This window comes from Capricornis sumatraensis, chromosome 8 (assembly GCF_032405125.1).
Source record: "Capricornis sumatraensis isolate serow.1 chromosome 8, serow.2, whole genome shotgun sequence".
In the NCBI taxonomy this organism is placed as follows: domain Eukaryota; kingdom Metazoa; phylum Chordata; class Mammalia; order Artiodactyla; family Bovidae; genus Capricornis; species Capricornis sumatraensis.
In genome coordinates, this window is record NC_091076.1 from 28,489,840 (window position 1) to 28,515,164 (window position 25,325).

Below are 25,325 nucleotides of genomic sequence, written 5' to 3' on the forward strand. Positions count from 1 at the left end.
CATGGGAAAAGGGTTTCTTTTTAATTTAAACACATCTGGAGATTGCTAGATGAGTTAAAATATAAGTACTCACCATATTGACATGTGTGTGGTCCAAGAGAGGTGGTACTGGTACATTACAGGCTAATGGCATAATGTTTTTTAGATGAGGTAACTGAGTTTACAGTATATAAAGCTTTTCAAATGTATCTTAAGCTTTTAGCGGCTGACTACATGAATACCTTCTATTGTTTCACTTAGTAGTTTGAAAATGCATTACATATCATGCATGAAGCTGTCTAGTATGTGTTCAGTGTTTATATTACTTTGCTAGTCATGTCTAATTTCACACCAGCATAGGCTGCTTGTCCCATGAATAGCTTGCTAGTACCACTGCTCCATATAAGAAATAAGCAGCAATCTGTGTATATATTTATATATGTATAATTACATACATATAAACTATATTACAAATTATAAAAGAGGAACAATACTGCATTTTGTCCCATGTTGTCATATTTGCTTTATTGTTTAAAGACTGAGAAGTAAATGTCTGACCTTTTTTCCTCAGATTAAATGAATTCCCTGTGATAGGATAATGAAGCAAGCATTTGTTCAGTTCTTACTCTGGGCCAAATAAGCTTTTTACATGGATTAAATCATCAGATAGTTTAAAACTTAAGTTACATCATTTCAACTCATAGCTCAAAATTCTCCAATGGCACATTGACATACGTGGAATAAAAGCTGAAATATTGCTAACAGTCTATAAGGCACTATATGCTCTGATTCCCAGCTACCTACCTGGTATGATTCCCTATGACTTTCCCCTCACCCAACTTTGCTGCAGCCGTGCGAGCTTCCTTGCTGTTCTCTGAACCCAACAAGCAGGTTCCACCCACCACAGGGCCTTTGCAGTTACTTTTCTGTCTTCTTAGGGTTGTCTTTCTTCACATGTGTGTATGACTCGCCCCTCACTCCCTTCACATCTCTGTTCAGATGTCATCTCTTGGCTGACACCTAACCACTCTATATAAAGTACCTTTTAAGGTTGCGCTTCTAGATTTTTCAACAAATAGTTATTGAATGGTAACTGTGTTCAAGATGTTCATAACTAATACGGAAAATAGTAAAGCATTACTCTCACCTCTCAAAGGGTTACAGTCTAGTTATGAAAATAAAATATGAATGTATAAAAATGCAGATATCAATGGTAAGTACTCAATAAATGGCATGTCTCAATGGTTCTCAAACTTTGTATCACCATAACATATATTGCATTGATGAAACTTTCTCAATTGCTCAATAAACATTTATTGAGCAACTAAAATATGCAGGACAAGGTAACTTGTGGAGTGGCAGGGAAGGGAGAATAACTAAGCTAATAATTACGCCAGCAGTAAATTATAGCTTTGTTACGTCTAAGTATGGGAGAGTCCAAGTTATATGAGCAAGTAAGAAGACCTAACTTAGTCTTGTAGAAATATTTGTCTATTATTCTGTAATAGGAATGGGCATTAGGCAGGCAGAGAGGGAATAGTGAATGTTTCAAGTAAAGAAAATAGCACATATGAAAGCCCTTGAATATCAAAGAATGACTTTGAGGAACTAAAAGTAAATGAATGTATGGATACTAGAATTTAATAGTAGAGCGTCAAGAGATGAGACCAGTGCTAAGTTTTGTTGGATGTTGTCCTCTATTTTAAGAAAAAACTATACTATTTCACACTGTTTTAAGCAGGAACATGATCATGTATTTAAAAAGATAACATTAGCAGTGTGAAGAATGGATTAGAAGAGGTGAAAATGGGACTGAGGACCCACTTAGAAAACTATTGACCATTTAGCCTAGGATGGTAGCATAAATACTGGACAGAAGTAGGTGGTTTTGAGCTATACTTTTGGTGGGCTTGGCAGGATTTGGTGATGAATTAGATAGACTAGATAAGGGAGATTGGTTCAGGATCTCATAAAGAAAGAAATGGATGACAGTGTTTTATTTTACAATTGAAAAGGCTGGGGAAGAGTTGAGTTGAGGGAAGATCATGGGTTTCTACATACTGTGCAAAATGCCCCCATTGGTACCCAGGAAGCACTGTGGGCTCTCTGCCATACCAACCCTTTAATTTCTGCTCAAGAAAAATATAAGCAAATGAGTAAGAGGGGGACTCTAGCATTAACCTTGAATATGCCTTAATTGCCATAGTCCTTAAAAGATATTCAGTTATAAACCATTAGATCAGTAGGTTGTTTTTTTTTTTTTTAATCACAAACATCTGTAGACTTAACTCTTAAATTGAAACACATCATTGTACACCAACATCTACTGATACAGATAGGAGATTCTATAGGGGTTCAGGTAACAAGTCAATTTGTCAGCGTGCCTAGGAAGTTTCTGTGGAAACAGTGAAATTTGAATCTCCCAGACCTGATATTAATAGATGGACAGAGAGAAAAGGCAAATACAAAGTAACTTTGTGGTTAATGAACCAAATATTGAAGTTGGAAAGATATAAGCATATTCTAGGAGTAGTGAACACTTGATTGATGTGAAGAGTTCATGAAGAGAATTTGGCACATGGACTGATTAAGCTGATGAACCTCAAAGCTACAAGGCTTAAGCATTTGAATCATTTGCAGACAGTGAGCTGGTGACTGAAAGCATTAAATTTAGAAACATTGATATGATGATGATGTTCACGTTTTGTTAGGAGGATTGGAGTTAAAGAGGAAGAATGTTTTGTGAAGTTTCTGCCTTTGTTCATACATGAAATACTAAAGTATTTAGAGTAACAGTGTCAATACTACATTGCACGGAGCAGGATATTTGAATACATATTTATTAGAAAATGACAGTGAGCTGGACTACTTATTGGCCACAATAAGAAGGGATTAGGGATGAATCAAAGCAAAACTATGCTTTTTGAGGTTTGAAAAACTATGATGATGTGGGGACAAAACTAACAGAATGAAGTTCTGTTTGGGAGAGAAATATAGTAATTTGATAGTTATCCTGGATGGCAAGATATATAAGTGGAAATGAGGAATATTTTTGAGACCATGTCTATATGTTTTAGTGATCATTAAAATCCCCAACAGTTCACTGAAGCCACAGGCTGAATTTTATATCATTTTTCAAAAAGGTTCTCTTTGTTTCAGTTTTCTAACAAGCATATATTTATACCTTACTACATGTCAGGCATTTTAAGAACTTTTCATATAAACTCATAAACATCCATCACAGCAACCCTATAATGTAGACACTATTATTAATGCCATTTCACATAAAGTGAAGTTGGTTTGCATACCTGAAGTTACATAAGTAGTAAATCAAGATTCCAGATTCAAATCCAGGCAGCCTTGCTCCAAAGTTTGTGCTTGTAACCATTCCATTCTGTTGCCTTTTGCTGGGCAAATGCTTTGGCTATACTCAGACTCGTATTTATCCAATAAATTTTCCACAAGCATTATTTGATAGATGCTTGAACTGTGGTGTTGGAGAATACTCTTGAGAGTCCCTTGGACTGCAAGGAGGTCCAACCAGTCCATTCTGGAGATCAGCCCTAGGATTTCTTTGGAGGAAATGATGCTGAAGCTGAAACTCCAATACTTTGGCCACCTCATGCAAAGAGTTGACTCATTGGAAAAGACTCTGATGCTGGGAGGGACTGGGGGCAGGAGGAGAAGGGGACGACAGAGGATGAGATGGCTGGATGGCATCACTGACTCGATGGATGCGAGTCTGAGTGAACTCTGGGAGTTGGTGATGGACAGGGAAGCCTGGTGTGCTGCAATTCATGGGGTCACAAAGAGTCAGACATGACTGAGTGACTGAACTGAACTGAACTGAGGATGAGATGGTGAACAAAAGTGTACACTGTTCCCTTCCTTCTGGACTAAACCATCTAGTGGGAAACAGTTGCTTATCAGTTAATCTGTCATGGAGACATGGCAGCAAGAGCACTTAACCATTGTGGATTTTAAGAAATTACGAAACAGAATTGAGGGGTGGTGTTTTGGAGTAAGTGATCCATCGTCTGGGATTGAGAGGTAATTGGACAGAGATGTAGAAAGGACAGAGAACAGTTCTATGCACGGGCTGTGTGGCTGGAGGGAGAATGGTGAGGATGGGAGGGTGGGAACCGAAGCCAGTGTGGCTATGGAAGAGTGAAGGACCACGGAGGCCACTATGTGTCCTGGAAGCCACTGTGGGAGTGGACGCCTAAGGGAGGGTATAGAGGCCACTGTGGGGGCCACTTTCCCATAGTGCACCTATGGAAGTGAAGGGCCGTGGTCCTCAGGTCAGTAGGTAGAAGTCAGGCTAATACACACCATGGAAGCCACATTATAAGCAGCTCTCTGTCTTTATAAGTGGGCTTCCCTGGTGGCTCAGACAGTAAAGAATCTGCCTGCAATGCAGGAGACCTGGGTTCAGTCCCTGGATTGGGAAGATCCCCTGGAGAAGGAAATGGCAACCCATTCCAGTATTCTTGCCTGGAGAATTCCATGGAGAGAGGAGCCTTGCGGCCACAGTCCATGGGATCGCAAAAAGTCCAAAATGACTAAGCGACTAACACTTATCTTCATGAATGTAAAATCTCAAACCTTTCCTATGTATTTGTGGGCTTATTTTATTAATTACAGATGTGGTGATGTAACTGTTTTTCAACTCTCATCAGGGTATTTCATGTAAATAGACTGAAAGTAGACATGTATTTGAAAAAAATAATGTTAACTGGAGATAAACTATGGTCTAGGATTGGTAGTAGGCATTTTCCAAAATATCTTGTTTAATTCTCATAAGAAGTTACAAATTATGAACCTGAGGTTCCAAAGGTTAAATAGATTAAACAGGCATTCTTGATCATCATCTTATTGCTGGTGATTTGCAGCCTTAAAACTTTCCTCTTTGAATTACTAAAAGTTTAAATCCCAGTGTTCCAAATTTACTGAGCATCTATGGAGATACCATTATGGGCATTTACAATGCCCCAACTCTGCAGTCCCATAAATTATTTTTAAAAAGTTGCTCAAAAAGTGTTTCAAAATCAGCACTAAAATAAAGAATTTCCTGGAATCCATCCATAAGGCAATCTTTGGACTTTTGAAAATGCTTTTCTTTATTGGATATCATATGGATGGATACTAAAAAGGAGTTTTCACCAAAGTATTAGAACCCTGTGAACTTGAAATCTGCTGCCAATAGTCATACATTATCATACCTTAGAATGTACAAAATGTTGTTGGAAAGGAAAAATTTAAGATGCATTTAAAAATAATTTTCCTGTCTATTTCCTTAAGGTAATTTCTTGATTGTAGCAAGGACAGAGAAAACTGACATACACTCTCAAAAACATTTTTTGAAGTCTCATCAATTTGTTTGAGTTTCTATAAGTAATACTTAACAATTACTGTTCATTTTGTTGAGAGGGACTGTCACACCTGACAGTCTAACACCTGTCAGTCTAACAGTCCTTTCTTTAAGGACTTTCACTATCGCTGTGATTTAGAGGTGTTCCAAGATGGAAGTGGCAAAAGAAAAGTCACTGTTTTTTACTTCTGTGGAAAAAAAAAGTGAAAGTGTTAGTCGCTTAGTTGTGTCTGACTCTTTGTGACCCCATGGACTATAGCCCACCAGGCTCCTCTGTCCATAGAATTCTCCAGATAAAAATACTGGAGTGGGTATCCATTCCCTTCCTCGGGGGATCTTCCTGACCCAGAGACAGAACCCATGTCTCCTGCATTGCAGGCAGATGTGTTATGGTCTGAGCCATCAGGGAAGCCCAAACTTCTGCAGAATTGTCTAAAAAACCTTTTTTTATTCCTTCCTTCCACCTTTGACAACAAAAGATTTAGTTAATTTTCCAAATAATTAATATTTGGAAAATTTGCATATAATTGATTTAGTACTTCTTAGTTTAAAATGTTATTTCTTTATTTTCAAATTATTCCCCACTATGAACACAAGAGATTTTAAACTGGAAACCACATATATTTGCCTATAGATCTGATTGTTTAAATCGAAGTATTTTCATATTAAACTAGCCAGATTTCCAAATTATTCTGAAAAAATTGGAAGATCTAACAAGAAACTGTGACTGCATTTCCTTGTGGAAGCAATGAGTTAGAACTAAATAAATATGGCTGCCCCTCCTGAACATAGCAAGAGCTCTTTAGTTTTCCACAATCTCCACCACTTCTTCTAGTCCCTTAGAGCTAGCCACTTCATTGTTATTTAATCTGCCTGACTTCTTCTGGGCCTTTGAGTTTATAATTTGTGGTTGAGATTACAATATTAGCAATTCTTGTTAGACATAAAATACCCTTGTGATCCTGGGCTAATTAACTTTCTGGTCTCATTTTCTCCTCCACATGCATTCTATACTCATCATAACACCCATGTCTCTGTCAGATTTTCACTTTATGGAATGTATTGCTCTTCATTTTTTAGGTTTGGTAAGAACTCAAATCCTTCAATTTTGTAAAATGTTGCTCCTTTGTGAGGCTTTTTTATAATGATGTCTGATCAACGTCTCCCCAAAGTTAAAGACACATCCTAACATTTTCTAGAGAACCAAATTTAAGCTTCTGTTCAAATACTTAAGCTTCTGTTATATTTCTTACCATATAATACCATGATTTTAAGTCTGTTCTCAAAGAAACAGAGTCTCCAGAAATGAACCTTGGCCTTGTCTGCCTCCAGTACCTAATGTTAGAACTGGAGTAGAGTTGTGATTTAATAATGATTGGTTGAATTGAATCATGTTAAATTTCTATTTAAAATTTTTAGAGAGCCTTACCAATTAACTGGATTTTCAAGTGTAGGACTAGACTTCAGGAATTTTTAAACTAATCTCTGTCTAGTCATATGTAAAGCATTAGTTGGGAGAACAGAAGCTTTTTATAGTAACATGCCATTTAGATAATGATTCCCATGTGGATGTATATGTAAAATTAGGCACAATGCAAATAAAAATGGAAAGAATCCATTTCTTGTTGAATTTCCTATATTTTCTCCACTGTAAAGCATCTGGTGCTTCTTAAATAACTATCAATTACATAATAAGTTTTTCATAGAATTTAATTTTTAGAATAGCTTTAGATTTATAGCAAAATTGAGCAAAAAGTGTAGAAGAACGGTACATTTGTTATAATCAATGAATCCACATTGATGTGTCATTGCCACCCAAAGTTCATTGTAACATTTAGGTTCACTCTTGGTATTGTACATTCTATGGGGACTGACAAATTTATAATGACATATATATGCCATTATAGTATCATTCATAATAGTTTCACTGCCCTAAAAACCCAGCGTGATCAATCTCACGATGAATCACTTGATCCTACCTCCCTCCTCTTAAACTCCTAATTATTTTACGTCTCTAGAGTGAAAGTCTCTCAGTCTTGTCTGACTCTTTGCAACCTCGTGGACTATACAATCCATGGAATTCGCTAGGCCAGAATACTGGAGTGGGTAACCTATCCCTTCCCCAGCTGATCTTCCTAACCCAGGAATCGAACCCGGGTCTCCTGAATGGCAGGAGGATTCTTTACCAACTGAGCCATCAGGGAAACCCGATGGTAACAAACGTAAAACTGCCTCATAGTTTTACCTTTCTCACAATGTCATATAGTTGGAATTATACAATATGAAATCTTTTTAGATTGGCTTCTTTTACTTAGTAATATACATTTAATGTTCCACTGTGTCTTTTCATAGATCTTTTTTTTAAGCACTGAATATTATTCTATTTTCTGCATACGTAGCAGTTTATTTCTCCACCTACTGAGGATATACTGATTGCTTCAAAGTTTTGGCAGTTATGAATAAAGCTGCTGTAAATATATGTGTGCAGGTTATAATGTGAACATAAGTTTTCAATTAATTAGCATCTTAACATTTTATTGTCCATCTCATCTTTTAAACCTGAATTTTGAGCACTAGACCTTCATTTCCAGTATCATTTTATGTTATACCAGAAATAATTTCAAATAATTCAAAATACTTAACATCTTTTTCTAGCTTTTAATTTAAATAATTTCTTTATGATTTTACAGGGTGTATCAGGGGTACTTTATTGGGTGTACCAGCTGGCTCAGATGGTAACAAATCCACTTGCAATGCAGGAGATCTGGGATCAATCTCTGGTCTGGGAAGATCCCTGGAGAAGGGAATGGCAACCCACTCCAGTATTCTTGCCTGGAGAATCCCATAGACAGAGGAGCCTGGTGGGCTACAGTCCGTCCACAGGGTCGCAAAGAGCTGAAAACGATTGAGTGACTCACAGTTTCACTTTCACCAGAATTTTACTGGGAAAGTTTATTTAATTATATTTTTTAATTTATGTAAATATTCTTATATTGTTACAGCATGAAATTTATACCAAATTTTGCTGTGGGACCCATTCTCTAAAATGTAATATATCTTGAAGAGAGAAAGAATAGGAAAGATTGATTTTGAATTCAATGCCAGTAAGTTCAGTTGCTATTGTCCTAAATCATAGCTCACTCTGTCTGAGGCATGAAGTCTATTGCAGAGTCCCCAGAAGTTGATGGTACTAGAAATAATTTTTCCCATTTTTAATTTCAGTAATTTGGTATTTAAGAATATATTTTCATCCTTTCTAAAGCACTGGGTAGTTATCTTCATATACCTTGGTACTGTGAATGTTCAATAAAATAATTTTATTGAGAGCTTTTTTTTTTCAATAAAATATATGGCAAAACTAAAAGGAGCAAGGGGATACAGTGGAAACTTTGATTCCATCATGGAAAGAGTGACTTTATTGCCTGCATATTTGAAAGTACATTCTATATACCCTTTGGAAAAGGAAAGATATTAGTTCTTGGCAATTTCCATTTCTTTTTTTATATATCTCTTCTGTTTTATATCTAAAATGTCTACTTGATGTAATCAAGGGGAATATTTTGTCTCAAACTTTTGTGAAAAATGGATTATTTAAACTACTAGTAAAGTTAAAAAAATAAACTACTAGTATTAAATTTTCAGTTCACTGTCTATGGAGAACTACAGATACCATTCTCTCCATTTTTTCTAGGTTTAATAGGTGAAAGAAAATACATAATTCTTTATTTTAATGTTACCTGGCTAAAACCTTGGGAAATAAATCAAGTGCTGAAATATATTAAATTCCAGGCAATTGTGAGCTTTCATGGAACAGTTAGAAGTGTATGGGTATAAGAGGCTGAATGATTTGATTTCAACTATGTATGAGCTCAGTTTTTCCAGCTTGGAAATTGGAGATACGATTATATACCTAATTCATGACATTACTTTTTGAGAATTAAAAAGAATAATCTGTATGAAAGTATAGGTTTTGTGTGCCTAGAGCATGGAGGCACTCACAATGCTAATTTGTTCCTTCCCCACCTACTATGTGTTTCAGAAAACAAAAGTCAGATGTGTGAAGCACGTATCTGGCTCTGTGGCAGTAAAATGATGAATATCCTGGTTCTGTAGGTGTAAATTATCACCTGTGGTGGATTCATGTCAATGTATGGCAAAATCAATACGGTATTGTACAGTAAAATAAAGTAAAAAAAAAGGGAAGAGCAAAAAATAAAAATATTCTAAATATAATTAATCACTATTGCCCTTCTGAAGCTGTAACACCCACAGTGTGGTAAGCAGGGCAGGCACATGTTGTACTCTGTAGCACATAAGTAAACTCTTTCCAAATGATGAACATGGTTGTGTATCTCAGTAACTGTATCCAGGGGAACTGCTGGATTTGAGGGGACTTGAAAGAAACGGGGACAATATTAGTTAGAGGGAAAGTAATCAAGCAGTCAAATATTGGACTTTCTAAACCTCCAAATAATGGCTTTATTTTTCCTATTATGAATTCTCTAATATGATAGTCACAAGCCACATGTGGCTATTTAAGTATCAATTGATTAAAGAGAAATAAAATTTAGAAATTAGTCTCAGTTACAATCACCACAGCTCAAGTGCTCAATGACCACATGCCACTAGTAATCACTAGTGATTATTACAATGGGTAGCACAGATATAGATCATTTCTACCAATATTATCACAGAAAGTTTTACTGGAAAACTATGTAAAAGATGAAATTCAAGTTTAGGGGAATGATACAAATAAATTGTTTGCCGATCTTTTCCTGAGTTCTTATACCTATAGTAGAAAAAACATCAAATGTTTGTAAGAAAATATGAGAGAAGGAAGTCATAGGCAATTCCATATATTTTCCCTCTCATTGATGGCAGTGAGAATAACCATCATTTATTGAACATGTATCACCTCACTTGAATTATATTTTTTAATTTGCACTCACACACACACAGTCAATGAGATGCACTTTCCCCCCCATACATGTTGAACGGAAGAGGAGACTGAGGAACAGAAACGTTAAGTTATCTGTCAAAAACTATTGGAGCAAGAAAGTGACACAACTGGGTTGGAACTCAGGTAATTGGACTCCCAACCCCCAGCAGGTGATTCACTTCAGAGGTAAAACCAATACAATATTAATTAGCCTCCAATTAAAATAAATAAATTTACACTAAAAAAGAAAGAGGTAATGGATTGAATCAAAAGACTTTAGAAGTGAATTTAATCAGAAAATATTGATAAAACATAAAAGTCACTCAAAATCTTACTACATATTTTGGAATTATGTAAACTGTAAAAGATCCTCTATGCATCAATCACCTTCCTCAAAGGTGATAACTATTAATTTGATGGATATCCTACTTGAATTTTCCATAAATTAATGTTATATAAATAAATACAATGTTCATGTTTATAATCCAACATATTTATATGCAATTTGATGGCATATATGGCCATCTATACTGTGTATGGTGTATACACACACCATAAAATGAAATTGTGGTGAACATATGTGTTTGTTTATCATCTGCCTAAGAGTATGTACTGAAAGTCTTATGGTTCAACACATATACATTTATCTTATTTTTAAAAAATTATTGCACAGAGTTCCATTGTATTTGTATATTTTGTACTATTCAACCATCGCTTTCTTGACACACTCTTATGTCTATTTTTTCTATTCAATCGGCATTGCAACAAATATACTTGTTCATATATTTTAAAGCACTGTTATATTTGCAAGATATAGTACAAATATAAAATACTATTATATTTGCAAGATATAGTCTTAGGAATAAATTGCTAGATTTAAGGATGTATGTATTTTAGTTTTAATAAATATAGATAATTGATGTTCATGAATATTTTATAAAGGTGATATTATACTATGCAATTTTTTATTGCTTTTATAATTCATATAGGAAAACATTTCTTTGAAAGCCACTATTTAACCAAATTGATTAAGGGGTATTATTATATGTGGGCTTCCCAGGTAGCTTAGTGGTAAAGAATCTGCCTGCCAGTGTAGGAGATGCAGGAGAGATGGGTTCAATCCTTGGGTCGAGAAGTCATTTCCTGAAGTAGGCTCCAGTATTCTTGCCTGGAAAATCCCATGGACAGAGGCGCCTGGAGGGCTACAGTCCATGGGGTTGCAAAGAGTCAGACACAACTGAACAATTGAGCATGCATGCACATTGTTATATGTATCTATATAAATATATGTATATTCATGCAAAAAATTTTTTATGTCTAAGCCTAAAACGAACTTAGCCACAAAGAGATGGATCTTGGATATGAGACAGACACACTCTTTGAGTGACTTAGTAACTGAATATATTAGTTATGTAACTGTAACATCATTGGACAGGAAAAACCCAGTAATAGTTTGATATCTGCAGGCTTCACCAATACACAAAGACCACATTTCATTTTTCATAACCATCTTTGTAAATGACCTCAACAGTCAACATTTTGTTTATATTTTTTGTTCACAGAGAATAGAAGGAATAATCCTATATACAAATTTAAATCATAAAATGCTTCTCCCTTGATCTTTTTTGCTTTCAGAGGCAAAGCTCTGTCTAGCCCAAATCATCAAATACTTGGCTCAGGCTTTCACATCATGTAGAATCAAACTCTGACTTCATGGAATGCCACGAAAACTAGTTATATTCTATTAAAGGAACAAAAAATACCTCATGCAATTCTTTATAACATTTGGTATGGTAAGGGAGCTTTCTAGGGCTAAAAGTTTTGAGGTTAATAATAGAAAAATCTGTCCAGGTTCACACGCTCCCTTATCTTAAGCATTTTCTTATCCTGGAAGAGAAATGATGCAGAATGTAAATATGTTTCAAGTTCAGATAGCAGAAATCCAGCCAGAATTATTTTTGTATTACATAATAGAGCAATGATCTGTGATTTAAAAAGAAATAGTCTGAAAGAATGAAGGTAGAATGTTATTGTTGAAAGATAAAAAATTTTAATATTTCCTTTTCTTGGTATTGGTGATAGAGTCTTCTGGATGTTAGATAATTCTGTTGCTCTCTTTGGGCTTTATAATTCTTGTGTAATTCTTATTGTGTGTCTGTGTATGCAAATAAGAATGGAAGTGTGTATGTTACATTTTATCTATGTTCATATTCATATTTGTGTTTCTTCTTTCACAAATGAGAAATACATTTATACATATTTTATGAGAAATACTGACAGAATACACAGATGAAAGAGAAGCCCCCTCCCCTCCCCATAAAAACAGTAGAAGAGAAAGAGAGTGGCAGTCTGAGCCAGGGAAAGGGTTTATGTACATTTACTTCTAGATATTAAAAAGGCAAGTTTATGTTTACAGGCATTGGTTTTCATACTCTCTTGATTACCAACTAAGTTTCATTTGTGTTTCATATCCTTTCCTATAGCTATTCACAAATCTATTTGCTGCTGTGAGGTCATACCAAAGCATTTTATTGAAAACATAAATGTGTCACTGTGATGACTGCCAGATATTCCACCAGAGTGAGATTTCTTTGTTTTTCAGAATCTACCCTTGAAGAAGATTCCATGCAAAGCCAGTGCACCCTCAGGCTCCTTTTTTGCCAGAGACAATACAGCAAATTTCTTATCCTGGTGCCGAGATTTAGGAGTAGATGAAACATGTCTATTTGAATCGGAAGGTTTGGGTATGTATATTTCCTTTAGAATTTTAGTTGATATATTAAAATTATTGTTTGTCAGTATAACTCTCAAAATTAACTTCTTTGTGTGACTCATTTCAGTTTTTTAACTTAAAAAAAATGTAGTTTGTTGTAAACTTGTAGAGTTTTTGTAAACTTGCAGAGTTTTTGTAAACTTGCGTTTTTGAAGGTAGAAAAATTCACCCTCTTACTCTTGGTCACCTTGTGCATAAACTAACAGGAACGTAAGTAGCAGAATTCTTTCCTGGCTAAAAATAAGCATATACAATGCAAAATAGGGGGATTCTTGGAAAAAATAGGGTTAAATTTTACCCCCAGGTTCTTACCTGGAATAGAAGAATAGCTACGTGTATTCCAGCCATCCATCATGAGCACTTTTGTCTTTTCACCTCTAAAAAATTATGAAAACACTATCGCGTATAAGCACTTTGTTGAAACATAATTTAGGTAAGCTTATTTTTCGTTAGTGAAATTTGTTTTTTGCTAGTTAAAAATTAGGCAAACAAGCAAGAGGTTAGGGCAAATTGAAAATGATGGAATAAAAAGACAGGCGGGTCTCAAAGAGTCAGGCTCAAAGAGTCTTACCATATACCTTAGTGCTTAGGCTTACCCAGATAATTCTGGGGTTTTTGTTTTGTTTTATGATTGAATTTTGGCAAATGCACTTCCAGACCACAGAGCCTGGTTTTATATTTCCCTGGGAGAAAACATACATTGGACCATTTAGTGTTTTGACATTACTTGGTACCCTTAAATGTTCCAATCTTTTATATAAGATCTACCCCAGTGGTACTCTATAATGGAAAATATTGGAATTAAAGACCAGTTTTAGTAAGGTGGAACTAAGTGAAGAAAGGAGACATTTAGGGGGTGGGGGAAATGCTTTGGTTCTTTCACCTGAGGCTTTAAAAATTAATTTGCAAAACCACGTAATACCAAATATTAACATCAAAGTAAGCTGAGCATCCTTCAGAGAGAACAAGTATACAAATTACCTTCCTAGCATTGAGAATATTATTTGCCTTGAAGCCTCACAAAACAGGATTCCTTCCCCTGCTGGACCTAGGAAACTGATGCTATGGCAGCTAAAGTCTTACTCATTTTATGTGCTTAAGGAAATTTGTATTTGTATAAAGAGGAGTTAATGTGGTACGGAAAAGACTGTCATCAAATTTCTGAGAAGTCTCTCAGCAGAGCAGAGAATAACATGAACTTAGACTAGGAGAACATTTTATACCTGAAAGAAAAAATAAACCAGAATAATTGCACAGTAGCCTACTCTATACAACAGGGTGCCAAGTGAATGCCAGTTGTATGAATGGACTTTGAATGTTCTTACCATTTCCTCACATCAAAGTAAAAAAAAAAAAAAAGGCAAAAACCTTGGTGGAAGATATATATGGATATAGTTCTTTTTCAAGGCTTTGGTAATTTTACAAATACATTTTAACTTTCAGGTTTGTAGGTTTATGTGAGTGGAGGATTATAGGAAGGGAGTGAGGCAAAATAATTTGTGGGAAAAACCCATGAAAGAGCTATTAAATGTCTGTGGGTATACATACACACACATACACATAAATTTTTAAAAAAATCAATTTGTTTTGTGTATTTAAAATACACTTAGTATTTTAAAAAATGGAAAAGACTCTGATGCTGGGAGGGATTGGGGGCAGGAGGAGAAGGGGACGACAGAGGATGAGATGGCTGGATGGCATCACCAACTCAATGGACGTGAGTTTGAGTGAACTCCGGGAGCTGGTGATGGACCGGGAGGCCTGGCGTGCTGCGATTCATGGGGTCGCAAAGAGTAGGACACGACAGAGCCACTGAACTGAACTGAAGTGTAAAAGAAGTACACTTTTCAGGTGTGCACAAATAACATCATTATTTAAAATCCTGGAGCCCTTCTACATTGCCACATGGGGAAACTGATTTATTGTTTATTCTTTTGTTCATTGCACAGGTTTCCATTCAAGAAATAATTTTTCAATGACTTCTGTAGGCCAAATGGACTACTAGAAACTGTGAATATAAATATGGTCTTGTCTCACTTTTCTTACTATCCATAAGTATTTTTTGTTACTTGAACTAGTAAAACTTTCAGCTGGACTCCAAGAAGCTTGGATGACTTTTTAAAACCCACTTGGGTAATAAATGTACATTTTATCTTGAAACAATAAAGCATAATTCAGTTTATATGATAATGGTCCTCATACATAAATACACACTGTGTAGCATATAAAATTATGTCAAGAAGAGTTTTTAAATGGTCGAGTTCTTCACCCTATTTGACTTTATAAAAAAGAAAACCCATGGTAATTTGCATGCAATAACTGTTAAGTATTTTGTTAAAATATCTTAGATTCCGCTTATCTTCTATAGTATAGCTTTGCTTATACCTTGCAATTAAAATGTATTTATATAGCCAAGAAAGTTTAATAAAACCAACTTTTCAAGGCTATAAAATTTTAAAATAATTTTGAATCCTCTCAGTACCAAACTAGATCAGATAATTCGGCTTTCTAGTTTGTTTCTTAATGAAAAGGTAAATTTGAAATCTCTGCTGCTGAGAATAGAACATGAGGTGATGTATAATAGGTCCTGTGGAGACGGAAGAAAGGGGCCAATACGATAGTATCGACTTTAGGATTATGCAGAGAAAGGAAACAGCTGTGTCCATACATGTTCTTGATAATCACAAGGAAGGAAAACGAGAAATTCCATTTCCCCAAGTAGAACCCATTCTCCTTGGGTTTTTCTTATTATTCACTGTGGGTGAGGAAGTGATTGAGCCACGGCTGATGGCCTTGGAAGCTGCCCTTGCAGAACTGACTTTCTTGCAACAGTAACACTGTGTACTTTGCTTGATGTCTTTTCACACTTCACTTTTGAAAGGGAATTTAGGACAAGGGTTTCTTCTTTTTTCCCTACCTCAAGATTTCATTTCAGTAGCACACAAGATGAAGAGTAGCCTTTGTGTCCTAGTGTTTTGAACAGCAAAGAAAATGAAAAGATGCCCTGATTAAGGGGAAAAAATCTGTTTAAATGAATGATAAAGTAGATCACTGTACTGAGTGTGTACCAAGAGGCTTCTGTCTTTAGCTGTTCAAAGGTCTTTGCCTGCATAAAGCTTTCTTATCTTTGTGGCAACTGATACGTTACCCTCTGTGGCAGTGCTTTTTTTTTTGGTATGATTTTTTGTGAGAGGATCTTAATTCATGACTCACTCTGTCTGTTCTCTTTCCACGACAGCTAATGACAAGAAATCTCAGTGGGTGGGGAAAAACGCCAGGGATGAACTGGGGAGTATAGCCAGCAGCAGATTCCATATGCTTCTCACGCTTGTTGTTTTGATTCTTGGCAGATAACTCTCTAAGCCACATGCTGCCATGACATACAGAGCATAACCTGCCGTTTATCTTCTAAGACATTCTTGAGAGAGCACTTTTCCTCTGTCAAATGTCAGTTCTTAGATTATGAGTTAACTAATATCCCAGAATAGTATTTCAGAAATGAGTCAATAGCAAAGTGGATACATGTCATTAAAAAACTTTTTCATAAAAGACTTATAAAAGCCCAAAAGAGAGATAAAAATGTTTGATACCTTAGTGATAAGTCAAATGCAAATAAAAATTATGAAAAATTAGTGATGATTAAGAATTGTATATTTAATGTTGAGTATAGAGGAAAGTCAACACTAAATATTCAATTCTTAATCCTCACTAATTTTTCATAGATTGAATTTGCATTTGACTTATTACTAAGGTATCAAACATAGAGGAAAGTGGGATCTTCTATATATTGCTGAAAAATAATTGGAAATTTTTTGCCTTTTTTTGTCTTTTTGGGCAATTTGACATTATGTATTAAAGACTTCAGAAGTGCTTATGTTCTTTTATCAAGTTGTTCTACTTCTGAAAGTTTATTTGAGGGAAGTAGAAATAGGTAATACAACGTCTATTGAAACATATTTTTATGAGTTAAAAAAAATGAATGAACTGAAGATATTTGTTGGCAGCTTAAACAAACTATAGTCATTCATAGATACCAAGAAAAATAATATTCATAATATTTTGAGACTAATAATATGGGAAAATTATGATATAATATGAAATGAGGTCTCAGCATTTACATCTAATAAATAACAAAAAATGCTATATTCAGAATTTGAAAGTAAGACAAATAGTAATTGAACTGTAAGTAATATTTTCTTCTTCAATTCTCTATTAACACACTTTAGGCAATAAACAGGTATGGCATGTAGTCTGAAACATAAACAATTTTACTCATATTAAGATAATTGCAATCTTAATTGCAATCAAATTGCATAGAGAATTATTAATTGACATCAGTGAATTTTCTACATCAGTGTTTTATAAGGGCTGTTGTACATTAGGACCAGAAATATATGACTTATTCTCAATTAAAAAAAAATTGTTATGGGTCTTAAAATAGATGCTCTTGTATGATTTTTCTAAGATATTTTAAGTAGAAACTATTTCATTACATTAATGATATTCTTGCATGGAGGATTTGTTATTTGTAATTTACTTTAGCCCACTGATTAGAAATTGCTAAGTTAGCTTAATTTTTCACCCAGAGCTGTTTATTTTTCTTTACTTGATGTACATTCTGGTTGAGCTGGAAAGTTGAGAAAAATAAAAGAATGGGGGAGGGAATATTTGAAAAATGTGCAAATTCTGTTTGTTGTAATTGTGTCAATATCACTATGTTATTGGATAATTATAGGATTTGGAGGCCAGTGACTATGCTTCATCTATTTCTCTGAGAAAGAATCTACTCAGCAAGAAAAGGGTTTGCTAGCATGCAAATGTGTGTGATTTGTTTTCATTTTTATCTTCTGTATTGATGTTTGCTGTGTGGCACTGTCTTTTTTCGATGCATGACTCTGAAGAATAGTTTTATACAATTCTTTGTTCTATTGAACATTGGTCAAGCACTGAACTGCCTACAGTAGCGGGTTTGATCCTACTACACAAAAGTGAAAAGAATTGTGTGCGAGTTTTTAAACATTAACATTTTCCATTTTGGACCTACTGCATCAGAAAAAGAATTTATGCCTGCCTGCCAGTGTTTGATAAATCATCCCATGTGGTTGTTGTTGCTGTTGTCTGTACTGAGGACTAAAAGAATATTTCTATAGAAAGAAACCTACTTTTATTAATATTAATGTAGGATAACAATTTAAGGATACCAGATCAACTCTGAGTTATTTATATTCACATTGTTTCTTCCCAGGAACAATTTATTTTAGACTTTGGGTTTTGTAACACCTATCCTTATAAAGTGCTTTATCAGCATCTCAATTCTGAATTTGAGCTCAGAAACTTTTTCCAAATTTAGCCATTTGCCCCTATGTCAGCACAAATGTAGTATGGTATCTGAGTGAGAACACTAAATATCTCCCAGGAGTAATAGGTATATCAAGGATTTGATGGAGTCAGGGTTGAATCAGGAAAGTGACAGCCTTCTAGCTTTTCCAGAATCAGATTTTCACTGTGCAACATTCAATAATAATAGCTATATGTTCAGTAATGATAATCAAGCAGTGCATAAGTGCTACCATCTCTAATCTCCCAACAACCACTAATTTTATAAATGGAAATGATAGTTTAGGACCAAAAGAATTAAATACCTTGCCCAGTATTATACTGCTTCTCAGTGACACAGCTAGCATTTAAATTCAGCATCATTTTCCCCTGAAGATCATGTCCCTCCTGTATTACAGAAAGTTACATTTTATATGAGATAATTTCAGAAGTTCATATGATGATTTAAAGTAAAAGGAAAAATAAAGTATAAATGAAGGCAAAATTAGAAGAGACTCTTACTTGCTGCTCTGAGTGATAGTGACTTAACCCATTAATTTCACATCAAGTCTGGGTGTTGAGACAGAAAGGGGCACTCCTTGCTCTAGGACATTTTTTTGACTTGGTGCAAAGGCAATTAACTACATTTTATTCTATACGTCTTCCATTATTGATGAGATCATGAATGAATTCTCCCTTTTATGTGAATTATATGGATGCTGTATCCTGTTTTCACTGTGAACAGTGATTCTGAGAAATCTGGATGCATACACACTCAGCATTCATGAGTTCATGGGGTTTATGCTTTGTTGCCTTTTCTTCTCTTTAGCCTCTCTCAGATCAGTTTTCAAGGCACTTATTTTGTTAACTCTTCCTACATTTAAATGCAAAGATCTCTGTGGGTGAGTTACAGGGAGTGACATGACTTATAAGGGCCAGCCCTTCACTTTCTTGGCAGGCATCTATTCTACCTTATAGATCCTGGCAGACGATAGATGCTGTAATACCCATTAAGGGCTAATCCAATGCACAGATTATCTTTCCTCCATTCATCATCATCATCACTGTCATCACTGTTATCCTAAACATTTCTAAAGCATGTTCCATGTATCAAATCACATTTAAATATTTTTAACCAGAATATATATAGAATTATAACTGACATATATGGTAATAATCATAACATTGATTAGTGTAATGATTCTCAAACTTTACTGCACATATTCTTCACCTGGAGAGCCTGTTTAAATTTAAATTTTCCTCAATAAGTCAGGGATGGGACCCAATAATTTGCATTTTTATCAAGCTCCCAGCTGATGCCAGTGCTACTGGTCTGCAGATCATCACTTAAGTACAAAGGTGTAAAATTTGTTGAGTGCTTGCCATATACCAAATGCGCTTACCCATAAAATTACCTCATAAGAAAGAGTAAGCAGAAGTAAAGTTTTAGAGATAAGATTATGTAGCCTGGATTAGAACCCAATTCTTCTGATGTCTAGTTTACTGTGTCTTCTACTATGTCACTCTTTCTAAGTATGAGAACCTGTTTTCTTCTCTAGGACAGTGGGAAGCTATTAATTTACGATATTTTCACAATTTAATATTTACTCAAAAATATAATCTTTTCAAATTTCATCTTAAACATATATCTGAAATATAGATTTCCTTCAAAACCAGCATGAATATTATTGCTTCTAATATATATTAAACCAATAGATAATGATATTTTCATGTTTTCATTTTTTGTCCATCTGTTAAAACTAAAGATCTATATAGCTAAACTATACATTCATGGTTTAATGCATTTTATCCTTGCAGATTCTGTGACATTGAAACTCTACCCCTTGTTTTAGCGGAAGGTCTCATTTTCTATTCCTGGAGCCAGCAGCGTTCCATTTGACATTTGATGCCCATGAGATTTTTATAGAATCTAGGTTATAAGATTGAGTCTCTTGCCACATATTTTTGAATAGAGATTTATGTTACTTTTCCCAGAGGGGTTCTGCCTTATACATTTTTTCAAAATGGTTTTGATTATTTTAAAAGAAGCCTCCAGTGATAAAACCTTTTGCATAAAAATCATCAGTGACTAAGACAGCTTTTATTTGTTTTAAAGAGAATTTATTCAGAGGAGCAAAGGCAATAGTGATCCTCTCTTCTCCTCATGAATGCATGGGTGCGTGCTAAGTCGCTTCAGTCATGTCCAGCTCTTTGCAACCTCATGGACTGTAGCCCACCAGGCTCCTCTATCCATGTGATTCTCCAGTCAAGAATACTGGAGTGGGTTCCCTCTAGAGTCGGTTTCCAGGGGAATTTTCCCAACCCAGGGATCGAACTCATGTCTCCTGCAACTCCTGCATTGCAGGCAGATTCTTTACTGCTGACCCACCAGGGAAGAACCCTTCTACTCAGAGCTCAAAGCAAAAGGCCATATTATTGATGTGGCAATACCATAAGCCTCAGTATAACTAGAAATTTGCTTATATTTTTGAAAAGAAAAAACAATAAACTATCAGAAATGAGTAGAACATGTGACAACAGAAAGTCTGTAGTTCAAATGCAATATACTAAAAGTTTTCTTTCTAATCATCCAGATAAAAACATGCATCCATATATATATATATATATATAATATATATAATCAGCTTAGGAAATTTATTGAAAATGGGCTTATCTAAGTTATTTTATTCCTAGAAATGGGGGAAAATTGGTGGTAAGATGTTTAGTGTTTCATAAAAAGACATATTCTAATATAATTGTTACTTAAGTTTTATACCTAGCAAAAATCCATAATAATAATAGGATATATGCTTTATGTCTGTCTATATATGCCAGCCAAGTTGACCTACTTAAACTTAGATTTGATTAAACTTAGAATTAGCTATTTATGATACAACATGACAAAATATTCAAAATATACTCATTATAATATCTTTTAAATTATACAGCTTAAATTATCAAAAGTGGTTGTTTTTTTTTTTTTTAATTCTGAGGTTTCTTCTACTGCTCAGTAAGCTGGCTTTCACATGATAGGTGCACAGAAAAAGATGCTTATAGGAAAAATGTTATTAGTTATTAACATTAATATTAACTACGCCAAATAAAGATAATCTTTAAGCTAATAATATACAACAAAAAGTAATAATAATGAAGAAAGGAAAACTAACTTTGGGAAGTCTTTCCTATCTGCCAAGCACTGGCTAAGAATAACAATGAATAACATTTTGTTTAACTCACACAAAAATATTGCAAGATACATACCATTATTTTCCCTCAGAAAACTGACATTTTATGATCTCCCCAAATTAGGAACTAGTAAATTTTAGAGCTCACACGCAGAACCAGATTTCTGTGGCTCGAATCCCATGGCCACTATACTCTTTCTATCTGTTAATTTTAGTTTAGAGTGCAAAAACCAAACACAGTCACTTCTTCGGTATAATGTAGGACAGGAGACCTGGGTTCGATCCCTGGGTTGGCAAGATCCCGTGGAGAAGGGAATGGCAACCCACTCCAATATTCTTGCCTGGAGAATCCCATGGACAGGGGAGCCTGGCAGGCTACACTCCATAGGGTTGCAAAGAATCTGACATTACTGAAGTGCCTTAGCACGGCACATTGCACAGATAATACTTAAAGACTCTTGAATTTAATTTTATAGAATAAGGTAAGAGTGTTTGCTTTTATAATTGAATCACATTAACATAATGTAAATTCTTGCATTTTCTAAAAATGCTAGGTAAGATTTTAGCCTTTATTCAGCTTAACTGTCACAACCACTATTATAACCACATGATATGGTCATGATCCATGATGGTTATCATACTTGATATTTTGGGACATAGTGTTTACTGAGTAACTAATTACTCTGTTCTTGTTATTGTGCTAGGTTATCCCCTCTGCAGATTTAACTCATTCATTGCTTACTATTTATCAAACATGATACTGATATTTGTGGCCATTATGAACCTGGCATGACAAGGCAATATTATGGGTATGTTTTGAAGCAACTGCTTTATTAAAGATAACATTTCCAAGAAAACTGGGAAGTAAAACATCATCTATTATCATTTTCCTAAGATATGGTGCTGAGTGAGACATTTGTTCTAAGTTTTATAAGCTGATTATATTAAGGATATAAAAAGGAGAGTCATGCAGTTACTTTGCAGTTTTCCAAATTGATTTTCTAATGAGTCCATGGTAGAACTGATATTTGAGTGTTGGCAAGCAAAAGCTGTTTTAAAGGGATAGCTGGATATGCAATAGCAATGCATGCTACATACCACATTGTCATATTACCCACATGATTTTTTTCTTCAGAATTAATTTTATTTTCCGTAGAATATATCTCTGTTTATTTCCAATACTTATAGAGTCCTCCAAATAAGCACAGTAATTTGGTTAAAGAATCATGATAGTTGGGTCAGGTGTTGCTTTACGTGATTGGTATTGACTGCTCATGGGCACAGTTTGGTCCATTCACTAATAATTTTCATATTTTGTCACTGTTTCCATCACAAAATCTACGAGATTATATCCAAGTCTCCTGAAGCTTTGACTACTTGCTTCACACAGTTCTCACTGAAGATGAGCGTGTTAGCAGGGCCTTAAACGTCTTCCTCTCCTCAGCTTTCATGTACTCCCTTTTCCGATTTGTTATTTTGTACCACTGATAGGGTGGCGGTGGCGGTGGTTTAGTCACTAAGTCATGTACGACTCTTGCGACCCCATGGACTGTAGCCTGCCGGGGTCCTCTATTCATGGGATTCTTCAGGCAAGAGTACGGGAGTGGGTTGTCATTTCCTTCTCCAGGGAATCTTTCTGACCCAGGAATCGAACCCAAGTCTTCTGCATTGCAGGCAGATTCTTTACCAACTGAGCTACAAGGGAAGCCCACTGACAGGATAAAAAGTCCAAATCAGAAGAAACTGGTGAACTAGACAGGAAGATTGCTTTTCATTTATTTGCTTTTGTTTTGTGATGTTTGTTATTGTTCTCTGTTTGCAATTGATTTCCATGTGGTATTATAGTCCATATGTTTCATTGCACTGAAGTTGATTTAATATATCAAAAGTTGTATCATTTAGCCAGAATCATCTAATGGTGCACTTGAAATTAGAGGTACTAAATATCTTTTTTCAAAGCCCCTTAGTTAGAAGTAATATTAGACTTCCCCAACCTGGGTTTTATGACAATTCACCAAGTGTTAGCTGAAGCTCAAATTTATATTATCAAGAATGGAATTATTCTGTAATTCAGATTTCCCATAATCAGTTCTTTTTAATGAGTATTGCCGATGATATTAGAACTTATTTTAAAAGCTTTAAAGATTACATTTTATAGCAAGATAATAATTTTTGCTTGTTTAAAGCCCAGTAAAATCATATACTTTCACAATCTAAGTAAACGTATTTTTCTATTCACCACAAAGCCCCAACAAATTCCATTCTGGTGTCAGTGGCAAATATTGCCATGCCATAGCCTGGGGAGAGAAGAAATTAGATATTTAAGTTGGGGGGAGGAGAATAGAAATAATGCTGGGATATTAAATTATTATAAAATTCTGTATTTAAGAATTAAAGCAGGGCTTCCCTGGTGGCTCAGTGATGAAGAATCCACCTGCCAGTGCAGGAGACATGGGTTTGATCCCTGATCTGGGAAGATCCCATGTGCTGTGAAGCAACTAAGCCTGTGTGCCAAAGCTACTGAGCCTGTGCTCTAGATCTCAGGAGCCACAACTACCGGGTCCAAAGGCCACAGCTACTGAAGTCTGTGCGTTTGCTTAAAGCCCATGCTTTGCAACAAGAGCAGCCACTGCAATGAGAAGCCCATGCACGGCAACTGAAGAGTAGCCGCCACTTGCCACAGCTAGAGGAAAGCCTGCCCAGCAATGAAGACCCAGCACTGCCAAAAATAAATAAAAGAATTGAAATAATATTGCTATTTATGCTGAAGTTTGTCAGTAAGCTACTATTTTCTTTTATCAGTATATTGGGACCCAATGGACTGTAGCCCATCAGGCTCTTCTGCCCACGGAATTCTCCAGGCAGGAATACTGGAGTGGGTAGCCATTCCCTTCTCCAGGGGATCTTCCTGACCCAGAGATTGAACCTGGTTCTCCTGCATTGCAGGCAGACTCTTTACCATCCAAGCCACCAGGGAAGGCTCCCCCCAACCCACAGAAAAAGATTAAGCAATATTGCTATTTTTCCTAAAGTTTATCAATAAACTCATATTTTCTTTTGTCAGGATATTGTGTCTATGTAAAGAGCATTCTCAATACAATCTTTTCCCCCTAATATCTGTTGTCTTTATTAGGTACTGTATATAATAATATTAAATTTTTTTCCTAGTATTAGTTTAAAAAGAAAAAAAAAGTATGAGCAGCGCATACTCCTCTGGTAGCCTCAGCAAATGCAAGTATGACTTGTTAACATTACTGACTGTGTCCAAAGAAACTGGTAAATTAAATTTATTAAGTAATCAGATTATATTAGAAAATAAATATTATTGCAAAGAACCATCTTCTGATTTGCTCATATTATGGCCAAAACTGACTGACGGTATATATTTGTACACATTCACAAAATTCAGTCAGTTGAAAGTATTTCCTTTTAAAATATAATTCAAACAGGAGAAGACATCAAGATTCAGAGAGCTCACCTTACATTATTGTTTGGAGGATAACAAAGGGCTGTGATATGTAATTTTTAATCCTTATTCATTGCATTATTTCTGCTAAAATCACTGGTGAAGATAGAGTTAGGAGTTTTAAACAATCTTTGCTTCATAGTCTTCTGTTTGCTGTTTTTAAGTATTCATCAACTATTTATATCAGAATTATAACTACATGTGTTTTCAATATTTACGTACAAATATTGACTAATTGAAGAAAATATTTTCAGAGTGAGATTCTTGAGGCTCATGATTTTTGGTAGGGAAGCTGG

General features: G+C 35.1%; 1 protein-coding gene across 2 annotated transcripts in view; it reads left to right on the forward strand.

The window, feature by feature from the left end:
• GAS2 (growth arrest specific 2) overlaps window positions 1-25,325 on the forward strand; it is a 130,174-nt gene that overhangs the window by 21,926 nt on the left and 82,923 nt on the right. For both annotated transcript variants that reach the window (XM_068978198.1, XM_068978199.1), the window contains exon 3: window positions 12,892-13,033. In XM_068978198.1, the coding sequence (XP_068834299.1) occupies window positions 12,892-13,033 (142 nt within the window). The remainder of the gene's footprint in view (window positions 1-12,891; window positions 13,034-25,325) is intronic.